The following is a 25,343-nucleotide window of genomic DNA, read 5'->3' on the forward strand; positions in this document are numbered from 1 at the left end:
TCTCCCACAAGAAGACATTTATTACAGATATAACACAGTACTAGCAAAACAGGTGACAGACTTGCAATACCCAAGATCACATTTGACATTTTAAGGGAGGCATTGAGGACAAAGCAGTTAATTTGGGAGATCACACTGGCTCAGAAGAATAAATACCTTTTTCCATTACACATCAGGTATGTTAAGTGTCTTCAAACAATAATTTTCTTACATATCTTACATGTCACAAATGCACAGAAAGTTTTATCACCGTGTTTGGGTTGTGTGTTACTGAAAAGGTATTGGGCCTATAGACCTTTTAGAGATCTTGGCTTCCAATGAGCTCCTGTGTGGAATGGTTTTGCAAACCTTGAACAAATACAGACAAATCAGCTCTCTGCAGTGAAAAAAATGCTGAACCATGTTTAAATACAATAAATTCAAGAAAGAAAAGAAATAATTTGCTTCCAAATCCCCCACTCTTCCTAAAGCATGTTTGCTAAAAAGATCAGAAGTGAAAAGCATCCAATGACCAGTATTTGACCTAAGTGGTGTTAGCTCCAAGCTGTGCTGTTTGTTAGGCAGGTTACAGGTGTGAATGCAGGGTGGAACCATCGTGGCCTGGGGGCTGTGGGGGCACAAAGGGGTGCTGCTCCTCCACAGCTGGGCATTTGCTGGGGTGCTGGCAGCAGGAGGAAGCCAGAGCAGTGACTGAGCCTGCACAGCGTTCTGCTGTGCTGCAGTTAGCACATACAACTCACCAAAAGGGTTTAGGAAAGGAATTACCAAATAAACTAACCTACTCATCTACCCTTCTCCCCTAAACAAGTGAAAGTTTCCATTTGTTCACTAGACCAAGATTACATAGAACTGAATCAGTGTTCATAGGAGTTACAGTACAACCACCTTTATGGAACCATAGTACAACATTTTAAACCGACTGTAGTCTGGAATATGTAATACATCCTTAGGAGTAACTAGTATAAAAAGTATCAACATCAGTGGTTTGAATATAAAAATTTATTTAAAGTCAGAGTATGCAACAAATAAAACCTACAGAAAACAGATTTTCCCATCACAATCTGTTGCTTACCAAATAACATTGTGAAAACACATTCCTTCAGTCATTATAAAGTTCTTAAAATACAAAAGAAATTAAATTTTGTAAGAAAGTCTAGTAGACCAGAGACTGTTTCTTCCAAGATGTTTTGCAGAAGCAAGGCTATCCTTCAATACATCCCACGCCAGCCTCCTCCACCCATACTGCCTTGCCCATAGTATCCTCCACTATTTCCACTGCCACGACCTGCAAACAATTGGCACAAGGTCACACACAGGTACCCCAAAGGGAGAAGAAATGGGATGGGGACACAGAACAACTGGTGAAGGTGACAGCTTACACCACCGGTTACTGCTCTTACCCAGTGTCTGCAGCACAAAGGCCCCAGAGACTGAGTTCAGGAACCAGTGCCCCTCTTTGCCCTGTGCCCCCAGTTACTCACACACATTTAGAGAACTTGTACTCACTGTATCCCCCCAGGCCGTCGGGGGTTCCGTAGCCACCGCTGTAATTGCTGCCCATGCCCATTCTACCGACAGAGCCGTACCCTTGATCTGCAAAGCCACAAGAGCAACGTTACCAACTGAGCCCATCAGCCTTGGCACAGCACCAGCTCAGCGTGCAATGGATGCCTACCCATTCCATCTCTGCCATAGCCTCCCATTCCAGAGCCACCTCCAGCAGTGGAATTCAGGAACAGCTCAATATACCGATGCTCTGTAGGAAGCAAAAAGCCTCAGTTGGTGTTTTGTTTTCCAGCCCAGGAGCAGAGGAACAGAGCAATCCCCACCCCTCCCAGGCAGCAGGCCACAAACAGGCGAGTTTGGAACATGGAAAACAGGGAAAGCTCAGGATGGAGGTGCTGCTCCCAGCCCTGCCGGAGCAGCGCGACACTCACGCATGTGATTCTTATCCTTGGACATGGCAGCCACTGCATCCTCGTGGGTCACAAACTCCACATCTGCCTCTCCTGTGGCTCTTCCATCTGCTCCAATGTCAATGTGAACTCTTATAGGGTTCAATGGGGAGAAAAACTAGGGAGAAAACAAATTCAAAACCAACCATGTTAATGCAGAACTCAAGGCAGGTGCTTGTTTTCCATTTGCACGGTTAGTGGAGCACTGCTTTAATCCAGTGTCATCCTAGCACGCAGATTTACCTACTCACTCCTCAAGCAGTACTTGGTGGTTGTGGGACATTCAGCACAGGCCAACCTACGTTTACAACCCATTGTTACTGCACAGCCTGGAGAGCTGCAGAGCCTGAGGAGCTTTCTTTGAATGCACAGACACAAACATCTCCTGCCCACACACTCTGCTCTGAGCAGCACAGTTAAACGTGATGGCATCCTGGACATGAAAATCAGCTGGTTTCCATTTGGCTCTGCTCTTCCAGGTTTCTCAAAGCAAGGATGCATTCATGGAATTCAAGAGAAGCTGCCTGTTAATATAATAGCATTGCTCTCCTCACTGCCCCAGACCTAAGCCTGACTTTGGCCCTTGCTGTCACAGAGCCTTCACCCTAAATGGAACAACCAAACTGGCACAAGAAAATCCACCTCCATTTCAGTAAAGCAACCCACCCACAAAAGCAAACAAGCAGAAGTTTAAGAATGGAGCTCTGCATATGGAATACACAGGTGCCACTGGCAAGACAGCCTCTCCAAAGACATGCTATGTTTAAACCAGGCCTTGTATCCCAAGAAAACCTTTTCCCCACCTCAACACATCTGCACTGGCTCAAGAATTCATTCCCAAGATGCTGCAGATGCACCTCTCCCTGCCACCCTGATCTCTTGCAAGAGGGATCTTACAGTCAGTCCTCTCCAAGCCAACACAGCCTGCCCACCTTGCCTCTCCTGAAATAAAGTCTCAGAAAGGCCAACAAACAAATATGCAAACTAAGCAATTTAAGTTTCACACCTTTTGTCATTTTGACAAAATCAGATAAGCTTAAAAAAACCCTAAAGACCTTAAAATGAGGATACTGATTACAGCAAGTGTTGTCTCTGCAATCCATCTTTATGGAAACGAACGAGCAGAGAGTGCAGGGATTAACGTTAAATATAGCTTTGCTGACTTCCCTGGTAATCCCACCTCAGCCAGCAGCTCTGTGAAAGCTGGCTGAGTTTGTGCAGCTGTAGCAGTGAGTGGTTTGAGAAGGCTCCCCCAGGTGGGCTGGGACAGGCAGGGACATGCACGCTGCTGGCAGAGAAGCCCTTTCCCCCGTGGTACTTACGTTAGCAATATCGTTTTCCGTGGCTCGGAAAGGCAGCCCTCTCATGTGAACAAAATGACCTCCACCATGGAACCCCGACCCTGCATCTCCAGCTCCATAGCCATGGCCTCCCATGCCTATTGGAAAACCCAAACCAAAAAAACCCACACACCTCTAAGATCATGGAAAGCCAAAAGTCATCGCTACTCTTTTTCTGAAAGCACTTAAAAATACCAGTGAATGCATGGTGTTTACACTTCCCCTGTATCAGCCCAAACCTCAGCCAGAAGCCCTGCTAAGCCATCTATTTACCTTTCCTCAGGACTGCCCAGGCCCCTCCCCTTTTTAAACAGCCTTCTTTACCAAATGGCAGAATGAAACTCTTATCTCTGTCTTGGAACTCAAGTAACAGGGAACCTTTTGAGACAAACTATGAATTTGTTTTACCTCTCCCATCCCTCATCCTGTCGTCATAGCCGTCGTTTCCGTAGCCATAGTTATTATAGCCACCATAATCATCAAAGCCACCATACCCTGTGCATGGAGAGAAGGAGAGGAGCCATCACATCACTGCTCACAGCTCACACAGCCACGCACACACAACACTCAACTGCAGTCTCTGGGCAGCCAGCACTGTGCAAACTGCCAAACCTGCATTGCTGAACGTGGTGCACAAGTACATTGCTTTAATGTAACACAGACTGAAACATGCAAATGGAAAGATCTGATTCTAATGAAAATAGCTCCCTTATTATTAACATTCATCTTAAATACTCGGCCGCATGTTTTGATATACGACAATTTTTTTTTTCTTTCAGATAAATACATCCAACCAAACGGGCATTACAGCTACTGCCATTTCTTATTTCTTGACAAGTATGTCAGAAACATGAACTGCCAAGAGAACCTGTGTTCATTAGATGAACATACCACCGTCATATCCACCACCTCCTCGACGCATTCTGTCATACATACTTCCACGCCCAGCTCCATAATAACCCCCTCTTCCTCCCAATGGTCTATCATATGGTCCAGGTCGCTGTTGTCCCATCATTCTTCTTGGCATGTCAGAGAATCCTCTGATTTCGCTCTTACTACTTTTGAAGATTTCAATGTATCTAGTGAGAGAGGATTTTCAAGGCACCAGTAAGAACACAGGCAGAAGCAATCTGAATTTCACAAAAGGCCACACTACATTTTCTAGAGCCAAACGTACAAGCCAATAGCAGTGACTACAAATACCATACAACTTAAGTTTCTCCTCAAAACTGTAAGAATCTTAAGTGTATTTTAAAAAGCCCACTTTAGAGTGGCAAAAATTACTATGTGAAAGTTCTAGCTGTACAAATTAAGCTTAAAACATGTCTTTCCAGTATGAGAAACATACTGTTGAAAAACAATGGCTGTAGCAGCATTTATCACAAATTACCCTACACGAGCATGATTGAAACAGTTTTCTGAGTTTAGCAAACTACCCGGTGCAATACTGGCTCCCCCACCCCCCAAATCTACCGTATTGCCCAAGTTAACTTAGGATCAGTTACAAAAATTCTTAAAAACAGCCAATTCCCCAATGGTCCCCAACCCCCCAAAAGCATTACTGACCCACAACCCCCAAAAAAGAAAGATTTAACACCATCCCAAACTCTCCATCCCCACCTGTGCCCTATTCTTTCCTTGTGTTTCCCCAGAGCATTTTCTGCTATCTCCTTTGAAGCAAACTGCACGAAGGCCTCCCCTGTGCTTCTCCCCTGGTAGTCCAGCGTCAATGTTATCCCATTTGGCACGATTTCCAACCCTTTAACCCAAGGACAAATAACCCCGTCAAGGGGAACAGTGTTAAAGGCTGAAACATTCCCATCTGTAGCAAATACTTAAAGCATATCTAAACAACAACAACGAAAAAGAAAACCACCTTGTTTCCCCCATCACCCAACAATACAAGCCCACGATTTTTGCATTAAACATTAACGGATTTAACCGTACTTTTCTGTATAGACTATACAAAAATGCAACCACCTAAGTTACACGAAGAAAACATAGCTACCAATCAAGCAATTTAACTGATCCAAATGCTAACATTCAGGTTACCCCCCTGTGCAAGGTATGCTTCCCACCTCGACAAAATCAGGTACATTTTGTGTTCTACTATATCTACGGTTATCTGTGCTTCATTTACAGGGCATAAATCTTAATTTAGATGAATTGATTTAACACAATCCCTCCCCATCCACCCCATTAACAGCCATTAAACATGTACAAAACACCGTGTAAAACATACAAAAACTCTAAAGAAACCCAATACGCTCCGACTATACTGGAGGTACCTTGGAAAAACTGAACAATCTCTTCTTTACTGCACCCAAATGGGAGGCCTCGGAGTCGTACCACTGTTCCGTCATTGGTTGTATCATTGGGCCCATTGTGTTTTCCACTCCAGTCCATCTTTTATTTAATTTAAATCCTAGAAAAAAAACCAAATTCCAACAAAACAGAAATAAAAAAAACCCTGAGTTTCCGTCCGCGCTTAAGTCCCGCCCTAAAAAAGAAATCTGAAATTTGAAAACACGATGGATCACGAGCTTTATTTCTGTTGGGGATTGGAAGCCGGGTATCCGGGCACACGCCAGCGGGATCTCAGCCCGCCCCGCGGGGCTGCCGTGCTGGGATCACCGCGTGGCCGGCGGGCGGCACGTGGGCAGCCCGGCACATAAAGCTCGCCATTTACTGCGAGCACGCTGCACACCCGCCCCTAGAGCCCCGTGCGCTTTGTTTGTACGGTTGTTTTTCCCCTGCAGCTCAACAGCTGAGGAAGGGGCTGGAGGCGCAAGGCCTTTCTTTGTCTGCCCTCAGCCGGGGCCCTGTGCGTGACTGGGCCGGGTGCGGGGGGGCACCGCCGCCGTCCCACAAAGGGAGCCGCCATGGCCGGCCCGGCAGACGCGGAGCCGCCGCGCTCCCGCCTCCCTCCCGGGACCGCGGCCCTGACCCCCGCCCGCTCCCCGCCGCCATTTACCGCGCCTCCCCGGGGCGCCCGCCACTCGCCTGCCCCGCTCCCGCCGCGCCCCGCTGCCCACCTCTAGCCTCGGAGGTGCCGCGCTGTGCCGCCCTCCCGCCCGGCCCGTGCCCCTCACCGCCGCAGGAACCCCCGCCCGCCGCTCTCCCGGGGCCGCTGCCGCCGCCGCCCTCGGCTCCACCGCTCAAAATGGCGGCCGCGATCGGGAACGAGGCTCCGCACCGCCTCCCCCTCCCCCTCCCCCGCCCACGGGCGCGCGCCGGGCCCGACCCGGCCCCGGGCGGGCCCCGAGCCCCCGCCGGCGGCACCTCCGCCCGCCGAGCCCCCCGGGCGGGCCCCGCCGCCGCTCGCCCGGCCCGCTCTCCCTCTCCGCTCACCGCGAGCCTCTCGCGCACCCCTGGCCGTGTCCCGGCAGCCGCTCGCGCCGGGCAGGACGCGCCTGTCGCTCTGTGCCGAGCCGTGCGGCGGGCCCACAGCTGCGCAGCGCCCACGGGCAGCACGGGAGCGTCCGGGCCGCGCGACTATCGCGATACCCGCGCCGCGCGCCGCCTCACACCCGCCTGGGCGGCTCCCGCGCACGCGCCACTCGCGGGGGGAGAGCGGGGAGCACGGTGGAAGGGAGCGACTGCGCATGCGGGGTAGGGGAGGGGGCGTTCCGCCTTTGCCTCTCGCCGCCTCCTCTGCTGAGGGGCCGCCCGGGCGCATGCGCGCTCCTCCCTCCGTCACGCGGCGGCCGCCGCTCGTTTTGGCGCCAAGCGGGATCGCGCGCGGCCAGGAGCGGGGGCGGGGCGCGCGCGTGCCCGGGCATCCCCTCACGGCGCCGCCGTCGCCTCGCTGCGCCGCCATCGCCTCACACCCGCGCTGATGGCGGCGGCTGCTCCATGCTCTGGAGCGGCCATGCGGCCGTGCTCTGGCGCTCGTGTCTCGCTCAGCGTGTCCCGCTCCCTCAGCGCTGCTTTGGGAGGCAGGGAGGATGAGGAAGGCTGCCCGCTGTGGCCGCACGCCATGGCTGCTCCCCACGTCTCCTCAGCAGAACTGCCGAACCGGGCGGGATCCCGCCTCCCTCAGTGCGGGGCACAGCGGGCCGGGCGCTGTGGGGAAAGGGCGCGCTGAGGCGTGCAGGGGCTGGCGGCGAGGCAGATTAAATGTGTGGTTTAATTTAATAAATCAGTGCGGAGCGCCAGGGCCGTAGGAAGGAGTCGCAGTCGCTATCGGCGCTAGGAAGTGACGGGATGGGCCCGCTGGCCCCGCCTGCCTCAGCAGAGCTTTAACTCGGAGCTGTGCTGGCCGGGGTATAACAGGTTAGAGAGCACCTGGCAGAGCGCAGCCTGCGGCTAAACAGTGCACACCACAATGCAGATTCCCATTTTTACGGTTGATGCATTTACAAACCGGCCGTTTTCTGGAAATCCTGCGGCAGTTTGTCTGCTTGAAAATGTAAGTTAAAAAAAAAAACGAACTGTTTTTTGAGGTACTGCAATGACATTCGCCGTTCTGTACTTGGCCTGAGCACTCAGCACTGCGTTAGACTTTGCTTTCTTTACTCGAGACTTCGGTTTTTCAGACCATGGGACAAGAATACTGAGAAATTAGCAAAGAAGTGCTTTTTTTTTAATTCATCAAAACGATGTCATGCAAGACAATGTTTGAAGTTTTTGTGGACTGTTAAAATGTTAAGGAACAAACTGGATTTGAGTTAAGAGAAATGGCTTAATTTCTTCAAGAACAATTCAGAATAAAAGTTCTGAAGAATTAAGAAGGATTCAGAGTGAACTCTGGAAAGTAACACTGTAAAACAGAATCAGTGCTCAGCTGAAGGATTAAACTGTGGGGTTTGATTTTGGTGTGGGTTTTCTCCCTTTTTTTCTTGAATTTTTCCTCTTTCTCTGGAAAGAAAAAGGGCAGGTGCAGACCTCGATGTGACTCTCTCACCATTAGTGTGTTGGGTTCAGCTTTAGCCAAGTTTAAACAAGCAACCAGTTTTTATTACTTCAGTGTTGGATGGTGGTTTTGGTGCAGTTGACAGTAGTTACCCTGCTCATCAGGGTGTTGTGAGCAGTTGGTGCCAATTGGTACCAATTTCTAACAAAAATAATTATGAAAATGGATCAGAAATTTACAGGCCTTGTGTTGTTTGCATAGTAACTCCTGGTAAAAATTGCAAATATGAAAATATATGTAGAGTAGCCAGTGGCAACAGCTCTAAATGCCAACATGAATCCTTTTTAGAATTCCTAAGTCTATCTAAATCTCATATAACATTGCCTACTTACCAGCAAAGCTATGACTGGGAACATCTCTCTTCAGACTTATTTTTGCCCCCATAAAATCTAAATGCTCTCTGCACAAAAATTATGAGCTTCTAATTGCATTTTTTATATTAATTTTACTTTGTTACATCAAGATATCAGGAAGCTACCTTACTTGCGTGACTTTGGGGTGCAGATGTTTGAATTTCTCTGCAGTTCCTGGAAGGAAAGGGTTTAGTGTGAAGCTAAAGCCGAGATCCTAATTCAGCATTTTATTCTAAGATTGAGGGAATTGTGATGCAGCCATGCAAAACAACTGTTCTCTGCTCCCTCCAGAGTCTCAGCAGATGCTTTACAGAAAAAAATCAGGAGAAATAAATGTAAAAAAGGCAAAACCAGTCCTCTCTGTGTCTCAGAGGTGCCACAGGATGGCAGTGTTTCAATAAGGTTCCATGCTGTTAAAAAGAAAGGTTGTTTTAATAACATTTTTACCGGTCTTTGTCCTGTTATAGGATCTTTGCAGTAAGTGACAGAACTCTTCCTGGGATAAAGGGAATGTAACTGTGCTGTAAAATGTGAGAATGTTGTTTAACTGTACAGAATTGAGTCTGCAGGTGCAGCTCTGGTGCACTGATCAGTTCCTGGTTATTTTGTAGCTGTGGTGTGGGATTTTGCCTGAAAAGCGTTAGTTGTTGAAGGAAGTGATTCAGGTTTAAAGGGCACATTTTTATCTCAGAGGCTGAACCTGACCAGGTCACTCCAGTGCTTTGTTTCACTTGAGTTTCAGGATTTTAAAGATTAGATTGTCAAACCTGGCCAGTCAGCACAGCCATGAGGAAAGAGCAGAGGAGAATGTTATACAATCCCTGGCCTTGGGTGTCCTGGGATCAATGTCCACTGCCTTAAATCACAGGCACTTTGGGAGCTCCAGCTGTTTCATTTCTTCTTCTTTTTTCTCCAATTTGTCTCTTCTCAGCTCCTATATTGTCCCACTTAAAGTTTTTTTCACTCTCAGAGATTATTGTGAATTAAAACTGAATCCATGTTTTATTGTAATAGAAAACAAAGTGTCTGTATTTAACAGAAAGTTTGATTCTGCATTTTTTGGCCTTTTCTTGACTGGATTTGTTACGTCTTCCCTAGGACCTGGATGAAGATTTGCACCAAAAGATTGCAGCAGAAATGAACCTTTCAGAAACAGCTTTCATCAGAAAACTGAAACCTGGAGATGACTTCACCAAAAGTTAGTGGTTCTGCTTACAAGAAGGCATCAGACCAATGCAGAGTTCATTCAGAGCCACTCTGGGGGTTCATTTTCAGCTGAGTCAGTTTGCTGGATCTGCTCTCTTGGCAGTTGTGGGGTGGCCTGAGCCAAGGGGCTCATCCCCTGCTCTGGGCTCAGATTGCAGGCTAAGGAGTCACGTTTGTCATCTTTGTTTGGTGGATTGTTCAGGGAGCAGGATTTTGTACATTCTGTAATTAAAAATATTAAGGATAGTAGTGACTACAATTGCTTGCTCCTGTTAATAAATTGGAATTTGTTTTAGGGTTAGACTACTTGCTTGGAGCAGGGAGTTACAGTACTTTTCATTTTCCACCTTAGCACTTTGCCAGTATGTTTTACATGCTTATTTTCAATCCCCCATCTCTACCATCACACAAAATGGCAGCTTCTTTGTCATGACAGTGCTTTGGTACCAGTGGGCTCTTTGTGGCCTCAGCCCCACACAGCTGCCCAGGGTGCACAGTTCTTAATTTCCTTTTGCACTTCTTGTTGTGTTTGTGTGGTAATTGTTCCCTTGAAATGCATGTGCAAAGGTTGCAGGAAACAAAGTATCATACACATGTGCTACAGTTTTTTTAAACTGCAAATAGAAATATGATTTCTATAGTGAAGTGAAGGGTAGAGGCTTTACCAGACTTAACTGGTGGTTTAAGCAAAATAATTCATAACTGAGCTAACTCCAGTACAGGCTCTGTTACACCAACAAAACCACCTATGGCCTCTAAATTGTAACCTGGCCTCCAGATCATGCCTCTGCCTCTGTAGGATTTCATAATACAGACCTGGAGGCTTTGTCTTCTAAACAATGCCTGTCCAGGAAAAAGGAAAATCTGTGCAGCATGCAGAGGTTGTTGGCCTGATTCAAAAGGGATAGCTGTTCTGAAAACTCAGTGTGAAATGGGTACCTAGAGGTGTGTTTGGGACCAAGGAAGTGTGTTTAGGACCAAAACTGGTTGTAGCATGCATTTTGATTAACTGAAACATCATCACTTTATATATATATTGAGGTAAAATTGAGATATAGACTTCTTCCACTTATTAAACTTTATTTTTCCAAGGTTCCTGCTTTGGGCTCAGATGGTTCACCCCAGCCAGTGAAGTTCCTCTCTGTGGTCATGCTACTCTTGCATCAGCTGCTGTGTTGTTTCATGTACAAAGTAAGTTTACAACCTATTTATTTCTATAGTTTTTTAGAGCATTTACTCCTAGTTAACATCTCTGGTTTTTAAGACAAAGGCAATTAAGCCTTCAGAACATCTGTAGGACACAACTGGAGGTACCCTGGGTATCCTTTACTGCTGCTCTGTAGTTCCAAGGCTGTGGTCTGGTGCCTGCCCTCTGACTGCCATGCCCTGCTGTTACTCTGGTTTAGGAAAAGTGCTAAATATGCAAATGTCATCTGGGAGAGGCAGAGAGGATTTGATGAATAGGGAATATTGCTCTTTCTGTTAAAAGGGCATTCCCATTCATTCTAGGCAAATGCAGGAGTGATTCCCTGGCAATTGCTGTGTTTATTAGCCTCAGCAGATTTATTGAGTTAGTTGGGAACTTTGCCCAGAGTACAGTGTTGCTCTAGATATCTTTGAGCTGCATAACTAACTTTTTCTGAATGTACTGAGCTACTCTTAGGGCTATGACAATTTAGATTAACATTATACTGTTTGATGATGTTGCAATGTTCTCTCTCTAGAAAATACAAACTCAGTTCTCACGTTTGTGACACTGAGTGGGGAATTAAAGGCCAGACAAGTGAAAGATCATATTGTCCTGGATTTGCCACTTTACACAGCCTACCCCCAGGTTAGTCAACATTTTATTCAGGACAGGCTTTCAAGGAAAGTGTGTGTTTGTGTGTGTATGTCAGTGTACGTGTCTGTCTGTAGTTACATAGATACATACATATATATTGCATTTTTTACAGTGTGTGTTTGTTTTTTTTCTTCAGGAACTTAAGGAAGTAGAAGAATTAATAAAGGTAAAAGAAGAATCCATCAGTTGCCTTAGAAAAACATTTATAATGGCTTTGCTTATTTTTTATGTATTAAAATGGTTAAAAATGGTGACAAGGCACTGCTTGATGTGCTCCTGAATTGGAAACAACAAACTTCAAAGCTCTCAGTAATGAGTCAGGGAATGGAGTTCTCCAAAGTGCTGCAGCTGAGCCTGTGTCTCCCATTTCCATTGACCAAAGTGTCAATATTTATTTCAGTGGCATTTTCAGCCTTTTGTGTGCATAAGAGGGCACTCTGTGTCCTTGCCCTCCTCCAGGTCCTGGATTTCTTCCCAAATTGATGTGTTTGGAGCTTGTAACTCCCCCATATCCATTCCAACACTTGGTGCACTTGCTATACGTGCTTGAGGGCTGAATGGCAGACCTTGCATGAGCCCTCTTCTAGCAGGGAAGGTGCTCTGCAGAAATGCTAAGGGAATAATATTTTGTGTGCAAGTGCTGATGGGTTTTTCCTGGCCCTGCATTCCCCCAGGCAGCTGTTGGTGACATGAGTGTCCAGGACATCCGTTACTCTCCCGACACAAAGAAGCTCCTGGTCCGCCTCAGTGACACCTATGACAGGTATATTGCCCTCTTTAATTGAGTTAATCAAGAGTGCAGACACTGAGCTGGCCTCTTCATTCCTGACATAGCAGGCTCTTCTGTCTGGTTTTAAATCAGGTGGAGGTTAGAAACCTCTGCTGTAAATTTCTGTGTAAAGTGGTTATTTTATCTTGTAACATGAGCTTATTGAAGCTGTAAGATCATTGTGAAATCTGTCCTCAAGAGAAGGAGCTGTAGCAAACAGCTTTTAATGATTTTTCCCATCCATCTGAGTGTAAAGATGGGAAGTTGGGAGTCCTGCTTCAGTTCAGGGCACATTGGCAGAGTGCCAGGGATCCTTCCTTCCCTGGGTCTGTAATCTGCTTACACATGCTTAACAGCACCAGAAGTGGCTTTAGAGAGAGAATTCCAATTCAAATTATTCCAAAGCATTTGGTAATCTCATCTGAACTTCATTGTTAATTCAAGTATGATTTAGGGTATATACTGCTGAGACATAACTTCTTTAATCAGGCCAAATTACTATTATTACAAACTTGAAGTTTGGCCTAACTAATGGTTAAAGTCTGGGGTACTGGGAAAAAGAAATATTCTCAGCTGAGTATTTGTTATTTCACTCTTCCAGATTGTTTTGTAGGGAGGCATCAGGCAGGTGTACACTGCTTTAGAATGCCATGAAGACATGAATGATATTTGTTATTTGCCTGCTCTGAAAGGAGCTGGAGCACTGGGTACATTCCATAGTGAGGCAATAGTTCTTTCAATGATTCAAATGTTGAAACAAGGTGAAGTTTTTGTTTTGCTGGCTAATATTTCAGGATGCTCTGTTTTCAGAGATAAATAGGAAACACAAGGCTTGATGTTTCTTCTCTGCTCATTCAGAGTGTATGAGGTTCAAGGTGATTTTTCTGTCAAATACCACTGTGAGGACAATGCTAGGGGTCTAGGCTCCTCTAATATTTTAGGGCTGGCTTTGAATTGTAGAGAAGATGATTCCATAGCTGTATTTTTTCTTTTCAGTACTTACATTCATGTAAAATGAATTATGGGCTATTAAATTTTCAAAATTATATTCAAGGTGTGTGTTGGAAAACTTGAAAGTGAATGCACAGCACTTTTTGTCAGCTGAAAAGACAGGAAAATTGAAAGGACTCATCCTCACTGTGAAGGGAAACTCCAGTGGCAAAGGCCATGATTTTTACTCCAGATATTTTGCACCCTGGGTTGGAGTTCTGGAAGACCCTGTTACAGGTATGTGTTTGTATCATGAGCAGCTCATACTTTTTGTTTCAGTTCAATTCAAAGGTTCTTATTCAGATTCCTTCATCTGTTTTTGTACTTTGGAGTCTCTTATAAATTACTGGTTTATATGGATAGCAGGAGTGCTCATTAAAATAAAAGCTTTTGTGGCTGAGGCAAACTCATTCAGAAAAAATCAAATCAGCTTCTTACAGATATTCTTGTGTCTTTTTCAGTATTACAATTAGATAAAAGTGAGAGTCTAGCTCATTACTGGATGAGTATTGCAGTGGAAATTTATATCCTCTTCTGTTGGTGTTCTTTTTTTTTGTGGTGCTTTGGATTTTTGTTTGGGTTCTTTTGCAGTGCATTTCAGCTGAGCTCTTGCCTAGTTTTTGTTCTCAGGCCTGTGGGACTCAGCTGGCTGCGTGTTCCTGCCTGTTCTCAGGGTGTTGGATTGCTGCAGGATGCTGTTCATGCTTAGCTACCATTTCATTATTAGTCTGCTGAGAACTGTAGCTAATGATGGTGCCCTCACCTAGCAAGATTTCCTTTGGAGCTGCAGGATGTGGCAGTAATACTGCTTTACCATAAATGGAAATGAGAAACTCTGTCTGCTGTGCAGACTCTTAGGTTTTTTCACCCTAAACACACGTGGCACTTGATTTATGATATTTACATTTTGACTATGCTTACTCTGTAAAGTAGTGATTATAATTTAATTCTGTACTTTGTTTTCCAATTTCTTTTAAGGGTCTGCTCATGCTGTTTTAAGCAGCTACTGGTCAGAGCAGCTGGGGAAGAAAGAAATGCTTGGTAAGAGAAACTGTTTTATTGCAAAGCTGTCCATTTGTGTAAATCTACTCACTAGAAAAGAGAAAGTTGTATTACTACTGCAATCCAAACTGTACCAATAATTCCCTGTCCATTTCCTCAAGATGAATAGAATATTAAGTAATATTCTGTGTGTGAGGTAATCTTTGAGAAATTGCTTTCTTTGCTATCCACCAGCATGACACATCATGCCCCAGGGGGTTTGAAGTGCTGGTTTCTTTATCATAACTCTCTGCTGTCAGTTTTTGGCTTTGGGATTTCACTTCTCATGACCTTGCATCCTACCTGAAGCTTGGGGAAGCCCAGGGGATGTTTGTGTTTGGTTCAGTCAATGAGCTGTGCTTGTTAGGTCACATCTTTGTTCCTGAGCAGGAAACCCAAGAGCGTGGGGGAAGGAAGCCAAGAGAAGCTGTTACCATGTGCCAGTGCTGTGGGAGGAGCGTTGGGTGACTCCTTGCTTCTCCTGTTTCTGCTGCTTTGCCAGAGAACAGAATGAGAGAAGCAGCACAAAATACACTCATCCCCTACCTGGTTCCACAGGAGGGGACAGGGGGCAGTTCTGCACACAAACCTTTGGCCACATTTAGTCTAGAGCACAGCTTGGATGCTTGATCTAATAAAGTGCTTTGTCCATAAAAGTCAACACTTTTCCAAACAAACAGCTAGCCTGAATATAAGCCTTTCTGTATTGGGTCAAATGAATCTCAGGATGGATTTTCCTGAGGATGGTAAGTCTTTAAAGGCTCCACCATGAACTGGACCTGCTCCATCATGGACCAAAGGAAAGATTTAATGTTCTGTCCCAAAGATCTTGTATTTGCATTTACACCACACAATATCTGTGATAGTTTAAGTAATGCTGGGGGGAGGTGGGGGGGAATCTCCACGTGTTTTCTGAAGATGAAAAACTGGTAATGAGTCCTTATGGACTGGCTGTTTCTCAGAAGCTTTTGACATTTTTGGATGTTAATGTGGGACTGAAATTCCCCATACCATCTATAGACACTGCTTCTTTAAGAACTCAAATAGGCTGGAATTCTGTCTGTACTTATAATTCACACTTTGTACCTGTTTTGCATTTTCATGTATTTTGTATGTACTGTCCCTGTTGTGCTTTTAGAGAAATGAGCTCAAGCAGCCAGGGCAACTGATACTGTCATCAGCTTCTCTACTGTGTTCAGCACAAAAACTGTCCTGTCTGTCCACAAGATAGGTTTGTGTTGTTTGGGGTTTTTTCATTCATATTTCATGCAGATATAGCCTCAAACTTCTTCTGTGTTAGAAATCATGCAAAACTGTTTTAAACAGGACAAGTTAATGTATGTTTATGAGAAATAACTTCTCCTTTCATGTGTCTGTCTGAGAGGTATCAGGTAGTGCTGGGCAAATTCTACCACTAATGAGATTATTTGGAAAAGATAGCTGGCATTCAAGGACATTCCATATCAGCAAGTATTAATAAATAAGAGCATCTTTGCACTTTTTAGAAACCTCTGTGGTGCCTTCTGCAATATCTGATACTTTTTATTGCAAGAATAAAGGAAGATTTTCTTCCATAGAATGAAGGATCTGTTAGTTCCCAAATAGATTACACATAAAGTAATATAAAAATGTGGAGCATGAAATCTGTTATCAAATCTCTCTGGCTATTGAGGCCTTTAGGAGGAGGTCAGCTGAAACATCAGACTTAATTTCCTGTGTTTGGGTTCTCTTCCTACTTTTTTTAGAGTAAATTCTCAAACAACAACCACTCCCACTAACTACAAAGAGAATTTTCCAGTACTTTTACAAGGTGAAATACTTCATGATCTTTTCTTGAAGCTGGGTCCATGCCCTTGAATTTAAGCTGCTTGTTCAGTCAGGGCTTTGTACCAGTCCTTTGCCTTTCTTGCAAATTATTGTGATGACAAAGGGCTTACCCAGGACAGTGTTTATCTCAGTTTAACCTAGGGGAACCTTGCTATACCAGTTTACCTGGGACAGCTGTGTTTATTTGTGGGGAAAATTGTTTCTTTTTACTGCCTTTAACTTCTCTGATCCCTTCTGGTACAGAACAGGTTTATAGCATTTTAGGGTTTGAAAATTGCCACCAACATTGCTAACAGCAACAAAACACATAAAGAGACAGAAGAAGGTAGATTCATTGTACCTTGCTTTGTTAAGGTACAATAGATCAATAGAATACAAATACAATACAAATACTATACAATAGAAGGAATAGATCAAGGATTATTTTCATATAAGCTTGTCTAAGAATTTCTTTTGTGTGTTATTTTTTGGTTTTCTTCTACTTTGGAAGTTTCTTCCAAAAAAGTAAAGTAAAATAGAATGGACCAATATCAAAGCAATCTCAGCAATCCTGACATGAAAGAGCTAGAGTTTGGACAAAATAACAAATCTAACCAACCTTTGAAAAGTTGAAATAATTAATCTCTTTTATTTCAATCTGTTATCATGTGGGAGTGGAAGACCTTAGGTGTGTCTCCACAGCTGGCAGTTAGCACAGAAATACCAGTGCTGGTTTGTGAGAGAAGGAATAAATCAAGATTATTTTCATAGAATCTTGTCTAAGAATTTCTTTTGTGTGTTATTTTTTGGTTTTCTTCTACTTCGGAAGTTTCTTCCAAAAAAGAAAAGTAAAATAAAATGGACGAATATCAAAACAATCTCAGCAATCCTGACATGAAAGAGCTAGAGTTTGGACATTTAAAGAAGAAAAAACCAAACCACCCTTTGAAGAATTGAAACAATTAGTCTCTTTTATTTCAGTCTGCTGTTGTGGAAGACCTTGGTGTGTCTCCACACCTGGCAATAATAATTGATCCATTTTAGCTGGCTTGGGTCTTGTAAGAGTCTAAAATATTCACTTCAGTTACTACTTGAAGCATTACTCCATTCACAGGTGGTGTTCTGACAAGTTAAACACAAGCCATGGTTCCATAAATGGAAAAGAACAGAAAGTATCAATCTCTAAATAGCTCCTGATGCTGCTCTTTCAGAGTGCTTGCTTTGTCTGGGAATCTAATCTGATCAAAGAAGGGCTTTCTTAGCAGCAGTGCCTGAGAGAGAAAGAGTTTCAAAGCATCCAGCATGTATGGCATCAGAGAGCCTGTGCTCTGTTGGGATCTGAATACAATCTCTACCCAATTTATAAATTGTGGGTTTGAGGGGAAGAATGTGCCCCTTAGCTTTGGACAACTTGTGGAGCAGTTGGAAGTTGATTGAGTAAGAGGACTGAACATTTTTGCCTTTCACAAAAGCAACACTGCTCAGAACTTTCCTAAATGCCATCTGAGCCAGACCCTGTTCAAGACCCTTTTCAGCACTGAAATGGGGCTGCTGAAACGAGTTAGAGACTCCACATGCTGGGGGAACACCATCCCACCTGTGCATGGCCCAACAGTCCAGACACAGCTGAATTCTCTAAGCAATTACAAGCAGGAGGCTGTTCCTGCTTCAGGTTTACCCAGCTGTATTAAATTATATCTTCAGGATTCTATAAATAGATACCTGTTGCATCCTGTGTAAGAATTTGGTGGCAGTTGCTGACAGCTGAAGCAGCATCTACATTTCTTTGTAGACTTTTCCCACTGCCTTTGTGAGCTTGTTACCCTTTAGCCAGGCACATTCTTTGAATGCAGTGTCAGCTTTTGGTGTTCAGTAAAATGTCATTCCTTCTCATGCAGATAACGCTTGGTGTTCTTCCTCCTTCCCTCCAAAAACTGTATCCCATGAAGGGAGAATTCAGAACTTCTTAGATACATGGCAGGAACTAAATTTGCTACAAAAAAGCAAACTGCCCCTCAGTGCTTGTATGAAGCAGCAGTTTTGTCAGAAAAGGTCTGGTTGGAAATACACCAACCTCAGCTGGCCTTCATCCATGAAGGCAATTCATCCAGGGGCCCTGGTGCTGCTGCTTTCTGAGCTAGATCCTCCTTTCCCTGAGATTTCATGGATTTCTAAGGAATTTGTGACACACAGTAGTTTTTAACTCTGGGTTCTTGTTTCTCTTCAGCGTTTCAGTGCTCCCGCCACCTCAGCTGTCCTTCATCCATGAAGGCAATTCATCCTGGGTGTCCCTGGTGCTGCTGCTTTCTGGAGCCAGGAGCCTCCTTTCCCTGAGATTTCATGGATTTCTAAGGAATTTGTGACACACAGTAGTTTTTAACTCTGGGTTCTTGTTTCTCTTCAGCGTTTCAGTGCTCCCGCCACCTCAGCTGACCTTCATCCATGAAGGCAATTCATCCTGGGTGTCCCTGCTGCACTGCTTGCCCTGGTGCTGCTGCTTTCTGGAGCCAGGAGCCTCCTGTCCCTGAGATTTCATGGATTTCTAAGGAATTTGTGACACACAGGAGTTTTTAACTCTGGGTTCTTGTTTCTCTTCAGCGTTTCAGTGCTCCCGCCGCGGAGGAGAGCTGAAGATTTCCGTGCGCGGTGACGGCAGAGTTGACATTGCTGGGCAAAGTGCTGTGGTGCTGAAAGGAAACCTGACTTTGTGAAAGAACTGCCACCAGTCTCCCTCTGCTCTCACTAATCACTAATGTTACTCTGATTATGCTGATTTTATCTCAGCTCTAGGCAGTGAATTACTGCTGTTCTCAAAATCTTTTATTACTCACTGGCCATTTTTAAAAATTGCTTGAAAGTACTCCTCATCTTCAAAATCCTTGGTATTCTTCACTTCCATCTTGCCATTTCCTATGTGCACTGACCAATGAAAATGTTCCACTACAGCTATCTTGTTTTTCTGCCTTTAAGTGATTCTTCTCTTTATTTCCAAATTCCATGTTAAAATCCCTTACTGCATCTTGGATTAAACTCTTAGCATCTGTTTGATAATCAGACTTTTCCCATGTAGATAATTTTTCATGAAATCTGAATTAATTTTTTAAAAAAAGTATATTTTCTTGGCTATATATTGAAATGGCAGCCATGTTCACTAACTTACTTGAATTAAAATATGAAAAAATATAAATGGTTTAGAAATGTGCCTTGTGGTTCTGGTTCTCTTTTATGAACAGTATTTTTTGAAGTCAAATGGTATTGCCTGTGATCATAGTGCTGCTGCTTAGTCAATACTTTTAATTAAAGGTTAGTAGATTTAACAGGTTGACCTTGTGATGCACCTAAAGCTGATTAAAATCTGAGGGGAAACTTTATTGGTTACAGCAATGTCAATTATTTTTCAAAAACTGAAGATTTTCTCCTAAACTGAAAGTTTCTTCTGTAATCCTCATGCTTCAGATTTTGTCACCATGATGTGGTCTTTCACTGGATTTATTGGAAATATGGAACTTTCAGTGACTCTAGCTAAAACTGTTTTCTCTTTCAAGTCACCTCTGTCTTAAGCTTTGCTTTAGTTCTTTGCAATATTTCGGGGTGATGTGTTTTGAATTCAGAAGACACTCTAATACTGTGGGAACTGTTGGATGTCATATCCCATTATAAATCATCAGGAACTTAGTTGTGCCAAGTTCCCGTTTTTCCATTTATTTTGAATTTTATCAGAACTTGCTAGTTACATCTTACTGAAGTCCAAGCAGCTGGACAAGCAACAGTGTGAGAATCTTAGTTTAAATAGAAAATTCTATCTCCTGAAGCTACAAAGAACATACCAAAAATGTGATTTAAATGCACTACTGATCTCAGGGCTAGGTGGCAAGCAAAAGGAGTCTCCAAATGGGAATGCACGTTCTTCTCCTGCCTTCAGTCTTGCTGGAGTTGTGGAGCTGCAGGAGGATTTATACACATGGGCTCGTGAGCAGGGGCAGCTCACAGCTGTGGTGGCAGCTTTGGCCCTGGCCTCCTGTCCCACAGCTCAGGTGGTTCCTGGGTTGTTCCTCGGGTTGTTCCCCTGGATATTCCCCGGGTTGTTCCCTGGATATTCCCTGGATGTTCCCTGGATGTTCCCCGGGTTGTTCCCTGGATGTTCCCTGGATGTTCCCCAGGTTGTTCCCTGGTTGTTCCCTGGGTTGTTCCCTGGATGTTCCCGGGATGTTCCCCGGGTTGTTCCCCGGGTTGTTCCCCGGGTTGTTCCCTCGGTTGTTCCCTGGTTGTTCCCTGGGTTGTTCCCCGGATGTTCCCTGGTTGTTCCCTGGTTGTTCCCTGGATGTTCCCCAGGTTGTTCCCTGGATGTTCCCCGGGTGGTTCCCTGGATGTTCCCCGGGTTGTTCCCTGGATGTTCCCCAGATGTTCCCCAGGTTGTTCCCGGGTTGTTCCCTGGATTGTTGCCTGGATGTTCCCGGGATGTTCCCCGGGTTGTTCCCTGGATGTTCCCCGGGTTGTTCCCTGGATGTTCCCCGGGTTGTTCCCTGGATGTTCCCTGGATGTTCCCTGGATGTTCCCCAGGATGTTCCCTGGTTGTTCCCTGGATGTTCCCCAGGTTGTTCCCTGGGTTGTTCCCTGGATGTTCCCCAGGTTGTTCCCTGGATGTTCCCTGGATGTTCCCCGGGTTGTTCCCTGGATGTTCCCCAGGTTGTTCCCTGGATGTTCCCTGGATGTTCCCTGGGTTGTTCCCTGGATGTTCCCTGGATGTTCCCTGGGTTGTTCCCTGGATGTTCCCTGGATGTTCCCCGGGTTGTTCCCTGGTTGTTCCCTGGATGTTCCCTGGATCCTTCCCTGGATGTTCCCTGGATGTTCCCCGGGTTGTTCCCTGGATGTTCCCTGGATGTTCCCTGGATGTTCCCTGGATGTTCCCGGGTTGTTCCCTGGATGTTCCCTGGATGTTCCCTGGATGTTCCCCGGGTTGTTCCCTGGATGTTCCCTGGGTTGTTCCCCGGGTTGTTCCCTGGGTTGTTCCCTGGATATTCCCTGGGTTGTTCCCTGGATGTTCCCGGGTTGTTCCCTGGATGTTCCCAGGATGTTCCCTGCATGCTCCCTGGATATTCCCCGGGTTGTTCCCCAGGTTGTTCCTTGGTTGTTCCCTGGATGTTCCCTGGATGTTTCCTGGATGTTCCCTGGGTTGTTCTCGGGATGTTCCCTGGGATGTTCCCTGGATGTTCCCTGGATATTCCCCGGGTTGTTCCCTGGATGTTCCCAGGATGTTCCCCAGGGATGTTCCCCGGATGTTCCCTGGGTGTTCCCCGGTTGTTCCCAGGATCCTTCCCAGGTTGTTCCCAGGTTGTTCCCCGATGTTCCCCGGATATTCCCTGGGATGTTCCCCGGGATGTTCCCTGGGTTGTTCCCTGGTTGTTCCCAGGATGTTCCCTGGATGTTCCCTGGATGTTCCCCGGGTTGTTCCCCGGGTTGTTCCCTGGATGTTCCCTGGATGTTCCCTGGGTTGTTCCCGGGATGTTCCCAGGATGTTCCCTGGATGTTCCCCAAGTTGTTCCCCTGGATGTTCCCTGGGTTGTTCCCTGGATGTTCCCCAGGATGTTCCCTGGTTGTTCCCGGGTTGTTCCCCAGGTTGTTCTCTGGGTTGTTCCCTGGATGTTCCCGGATTGTTCCCGGGTTGTTCCCTGGGTTGTTCCCTGGATGTTCCCCGGGTTGTTCCCTGGATGTTCCCTGGATGTTCCCCTGGATGTTCCCTGGATGTTCCCTGGATGTTCCCTGGATGTTCCCCGGGTTGTTCCCTGGATGTTCCCTGGATGTTCCCTGGGTTGTTCCCTGGGTTGTTCCCTGGATGTTCCCTGGGTTGTTCCCTGGGTTGTTCCCTGGATGTTCCCCGGGTTGTTCCCTGGATGTTCCCTGGGTTGTTCCCCGGGTCGTTCCCTGGATGTTTCCCAGGTTGTTCCCTGGATGTACCCCAGGTTGTTACCAGGTTGTTCCCAGGATGTTCCCTGGGATGTTCCCTGGATGTTCCCCGGGTTGTTCCCTGGATGTTCCCTGGATCCTTCCCTGGTTGTTCCCCGGGTTGTTCCCTGGATGTTCCCCAGGTTGTTCCCTGGATGTTCCCTGGATGTTCCCAGGTTGTTCCCTGGGTTGTTCCCCGGGTTTTTCCCTGGATGTTCCCTGGGTTGTTCCCTGGATGTTCCCTGGATCCTTCCCTGGATGTTCCCTGGATGTTCCCTGGATCCTTCCCTGGATGTTCCCTGGATTGTTCCTGGCTGCAGGGGCTGTGCACCTTCTGGAGCAGCAGTGCTGCTGTTTTCATTCTTCCTGCTGGCTTAGGCAAAGCTGAATCTGGCCCACAATCAGAGGAAAAAAGGCTTCTTTAGGAGTAAAAGTGAACGAAAGAACCAGCTATTGTTCACCCATCCACATTTAACAAATAGACAGTACAATAATTTGTTTTACTCAAGAGGACTAATAATGAACAAGGCCCATACATTTCAAAGAGACTTGTTATATAAATTTCCTGACCAAACTAATATCTTTGCTGCTTAAAGCATTTTTTTATAGTTTACTACTACTTTGTCTCTATTTCTTTTCAGGATAGAAAAATCACCAGAGCTCAGGTGGGAGGCTATGCAGTAATGTGTTTGTAATCAACGTGTTAGTTAATCAGCCATGATTTATTAATGATGAATTAATTATACCTGATTGTGCAGTTCTGCTGCCTAAATGGAGCTTTAAAGGAGTTATTTTATTAATCATCATTGTCTAATTGCAGACATTTACAGAAAGATTGCTAATTAAATATGCAACCATATGCAAAACAAGCAAGGCTGCTGAGGGTGGCAAGAAAAAGAGCATTTATTTTCTGAGGAGCAACTTTATTCTCATGAAATATTGTATAGCTGACCTGGTGATCCTAATTATTCCCTAAGATTTATTTTAATGTATTGCACATTTCAGTTAATAGTAAAGGAAATCAGCTGTGACAAATTCTGTCTTCCCCTATAAAAAAAAATAGGTTGTGCAAACTTAAAGTAATATTATTTAGAACTTGTGTGGCCTTGTTTCACATCTTTTTGCAAAGGATTTGTTTAGTGTTTGTGGTGCAGAGGATTTGCAGAACTGTTTAGTGCTGCTCTCTTAATGAAAAGACTGGTGGCATAGAGATGTGTTGAACCAAGAGCAAATTACGTGCAGGGAAACACAATTCCAAAAATTCCTGTGCGCTTGAGTGTTATTTATTGGGAGAGTGTCCAGCAGAAGCTCCAGGCCACTGTAAGGCTGGAGGAAATCCATGGCTGGATCCAGCAGCCCAGACATGAACATTTAAAAATGCCCTTTTGCTTGTTTTGATATTTTGGTGGGTGCCTCTGCAGAGGCACAGCTCATGTAGGGGCCAGGAGGAAGGAGGCAAACCAGGAACCTTCAGTGAGCAACAGAAACCACACAAATTTACTGCCATGGAAATGAATGTAGAGCTAAAAGGGATGTAATGAAAATGGGAATAACTCACCAAACCATTTAACAGGTTTGCTTAAAGGAGGCATGAAAATACTTTGCATTTCTTTAGCATTATTTAGATGAGAATAGACAGAAAACATACATTAAAGGTTGTTATTAAATTTGGAAAGTTTTCCAAGAAGAAGAAATTATAAAGACTTCATGAATGTGCACACAGCAAGAGGTCATAGAAAGGAGCCATGTGTTCCATAAGGGATGGGAAGGGAAATTAGCAACAGATGAGGCAGTTATTTCTGGGAAAGGAGAGATTTCTTTGTCTCAGTATTCATCAGAGTGACAGGGAAACATGCTGGGAACAGAGGGAACCTTCCCAGAATTAAAGAAAATACCCAAAACCTAAATTAAAATAAAGGGTGATGCTTGGTCAGGTAAAAATTAAATTAGTTCAATTAAGAACTGAAAAATATGCCAATTAAGCACATTTTATTCTCACATCTATTTTTTCCCCTAAGGAGTAAATCTTGAAATTAATTAAGAGACTTAAACAAAACCACAGAACTAGGGATTTTTCTCAATTGCTGAGTCACTGTCCTTTTATTTCCTGAAGTTTACTGCTAGCCATAAATCAAAATTTCCAAACAATAGGAAGGTGGAGGAGCAAAACCCAGGATGTGACCAGATAGTCAGTGGTGTGTATGGGTTTTTTCCCAGGAAGTTGGTTTTAGACTAAGACATTTAGATGGAATGTCTAAAGCAGAATATGAAGAAAAGAAACATTTCTAACTTTGATGCCTTTGTGGAGACTGCAGTGTGAGCGCCTTTCAACCTTGCAAAGCCAGTTTGGATGGGGTGGGGGTCAGGCTGGAGGTGCCAGGGCTGGCAAGGGGTGATGGGGATCAGAGTGGAGCTGGAGCAGGGTGTGAGGTGCAGCAGAGCCAGGAACCCGAGTCTGACTTCAAATGTTCTTTGCTGTGCTTTGGAGCCAAACCAAAGGGGGCTGAGCAGAGTGCCCATCTTACCAAGGTGGGAAATTCCAGCTGGAATTCTTGGGTTTTTCTTCTGTTTCAGAAAGCTTCCTTACTCCATAGTTAGTTATGGCTGGAAACAAAAATAAATTAGAATCTTCACAACTGGAATAATTTCAGTCACCCTTGTTTGGGAAGAAATGGCTCAGTCCTGAACAATATAATTCTGTTTTAAGAACAGACTTTTGGGCTTTATTGTGTTTACATGTAGCAGCTTTCTAACTATGTGTCTGGTTGACTTCCATACTTGACATCACAGCCTCTTTTCTTAACTGTATTTTTAAGGATTATGGGCATTAAAACTTTCAGAAACCTTTCAGCAGTCAGTTAATAGCAAAAATGAACAAAGTACCCTCTTAATAACAAACTGCAGGCAGTTTTTAATAAAGTTACAATTTCAGCAGAAAAAAAAATGTAGATTAAAAGGAAACACCTGCTCCTGTAAATTACTATGCTGCAGGTACCAACCCAGGAGACTCTGCAGATGGTTCTGTATTTGCAAACCTGACCTCAGCACCCCTTCATCAATCTCCCACTGATTGATTCTCTCCAGAGCAGAGCACTCCATATCCCAAGGTACTAGAAGACACCTTGGAATTAAATTAGCTCCAGACAGAAAACCAGTTAATTGGTATTTCTGTTTCATTTTGG

General features: G+C 44.9%; 3 protein-coding genes across 9 annotated transcripts; 1 reads left to right on the forward strand and 2 right to left on the reverse strand.

Moving 5' to 3' along the window:
• On the reverse strand, positions 1 to 6,839 carry HNRNPH3 (heterogeneous nuclear ribonucleoprotein H3). 5 transcript variants are annotated; one of them, XM_064716520.1, is made up of 10 exons: positions 6,647 to 6,839; positions 5,584 to 5,720; positions 4,916 to 5,054; positions 4,187 to 4,374; positions 3,704 to 3,790; positions 3,278 to 3,393; positions 1,938 to 2,073; positions 1,676 to 1,756; positions 1,507 to 1,593; positions 1 to 1,285 (listed from the first exon to the last, which is right to left on the reverse strand). In XM_064716520.1, the coding sequence occupies exons 2-10, from the start codon at positions 5,699 to 5,701 to the stop codon at positions 1,209 to 1,211; spliced, it is 1,029 nt and encodes a 342-aa protein (XP_064572590.1). In that variant the 5' UTR covers positions 5,702 to 5,720; positions 6,647 to 6,839; the 3' UTR covers positions 1 to 1,208. The 5 variants fall into 5 exon arrangements, with proteins under 5 accessions (XP_064572590.1, XP_064572593.1, XP_064572592.1 ...); XM_064716523.1 differs by having other exon boundaries at positions 4,232 to 4,374; positions 6,647 to 6,820; XM_064716522.1 differs by having other exon boundaries at positions 6,665 to 6,798.
• A 599-nt stretch (positions 6,840 to 7,438) lies between these two features.
• PBLD (phenazine biosynthesis like protein domain containing) lies at positions 7,439 to 19,420 on the forward strand. Of its 3 annotated transcripts, none has more exons than XM_064717129.1 (9): positions 7,439 to 7,706; positions 9,662 to 9,761; positions 10,862 to 10,960; positions 11,494 to 11,603; positions 11,749 to 11,778; positions 12,287 to 12,375; positions 13,436 to 13,608; positions 14,350 to 14,412; positions 18,817 to 19,420. In XM_064717129.1, the coding sequence occupies exons 1-9, from the start codon at positions 7,623 to 7,625 to the stop codon at positions 18,927 to 18,929; spliced, it is 861 nt and encodes a 286-aa protein (XP_064573199.1). In that variant the 5' UTR covers positions 7,439 to 7,622; the 3' UTR covers positions 18,930 to 19,420. The 3 variants fall into 3 exon arrangements, with proteins under 3 accessions (XP_064573199.1, XP_064573201.1, XP_064573198.1); XM_064717131.1 differs by lacking the exon at positions 18,817 to 19,420 and adding an exon at positions 18,446 to 18,646 and having other exon boundaries at positions 7,513 to 7,706; XM_064717128.1 differs by lacking the exon at positions 18,817 to 19,420 and adding an exon at positions 14,803 to 16,670 and having other exon boundaries at positions 7,513 to 7,706.
• Positions 19,421 to 20,248: 828 nt separating this feature from the next.
• Positions 20,249 to 22,522, reverse strand: LOC135449990 (uncharacterized). The gene has a single exon (XM_064717532.1). The coding sequence runs from the start codon at positions 22,520 to 22,522 to the stop codon at positions 20,249 to 20,251; it is 2,274 nt and encodes a 757-aa protein (XP_064573602.1).
• Positions 22,523 to 25,343: the final 2,821 nt, after the last annotated feature.

The sequence above is a fragment of the Zonotrichia leucophrys genome, chromosome 6 (genome assembly GCF_028769735.1).
Source record: "Zonotrichia leucophrys gambelii isolate GWCS_2022_RI chromosome 6, RI_Zleu_2.0, whole genome shotgun sequence".
Classification (NCBI taxonomy): Eukaryota; Metazoa; Chordata; class Aves; order Passeriformes; family Passerellidae; genus Zonotrichia; species Zonotrichia leucophrys.

Coding starts and splice junctions, on each gene's coding strand:
- HNRNPH3 (XM_064716520.1), bottom strand. CDS start 5,701: ATGGACTGGAGTGGAAAACACAATGGGCCCAATGATACAACCAATGAC. Junction 3,791..4,186: donor AGGTGGTGGATATGACGGTG/GTATGTTCATCT, acceptor CTCCATGCACAG/GGTATGGTGGCTTTGATGAT. Junction 2,074..3,277: donor CGGAAAACGATATTGCTAAC/GTAAGTACCACG, acceptor TTTTCTCCCTAG/TTTTTCTCCCCATTGAACCC.
- PBLD (XM_064717128.1), top strand. CDS start 7,623: ATGCAGATTCCCATTTTTACGGTTGATGCATTTACAAACCGGCCGTTT. Junction 7,707..9,661: donor CAGTTTGTCTGCTTGAAAAT/GTAAGTTAAAAA, acceptor CGTCTTCCCTAG/GACCTGGATGAAGATTTGCA. Junction 11,779..12,286: donor AAGTAGAAGAATTAATAAAG/GTAAAAGAAGAA, acceptor GCATTCCCCCAG/GCAGCTGTTGGTGACATGAG.
- LOC135449990 (XM_064717532.1), bottom strand. CDS start 22,522: ATGAAAACAGCAGCACTGCTGCTCCAGAAGGTGCACAGCCCCTGCAGC.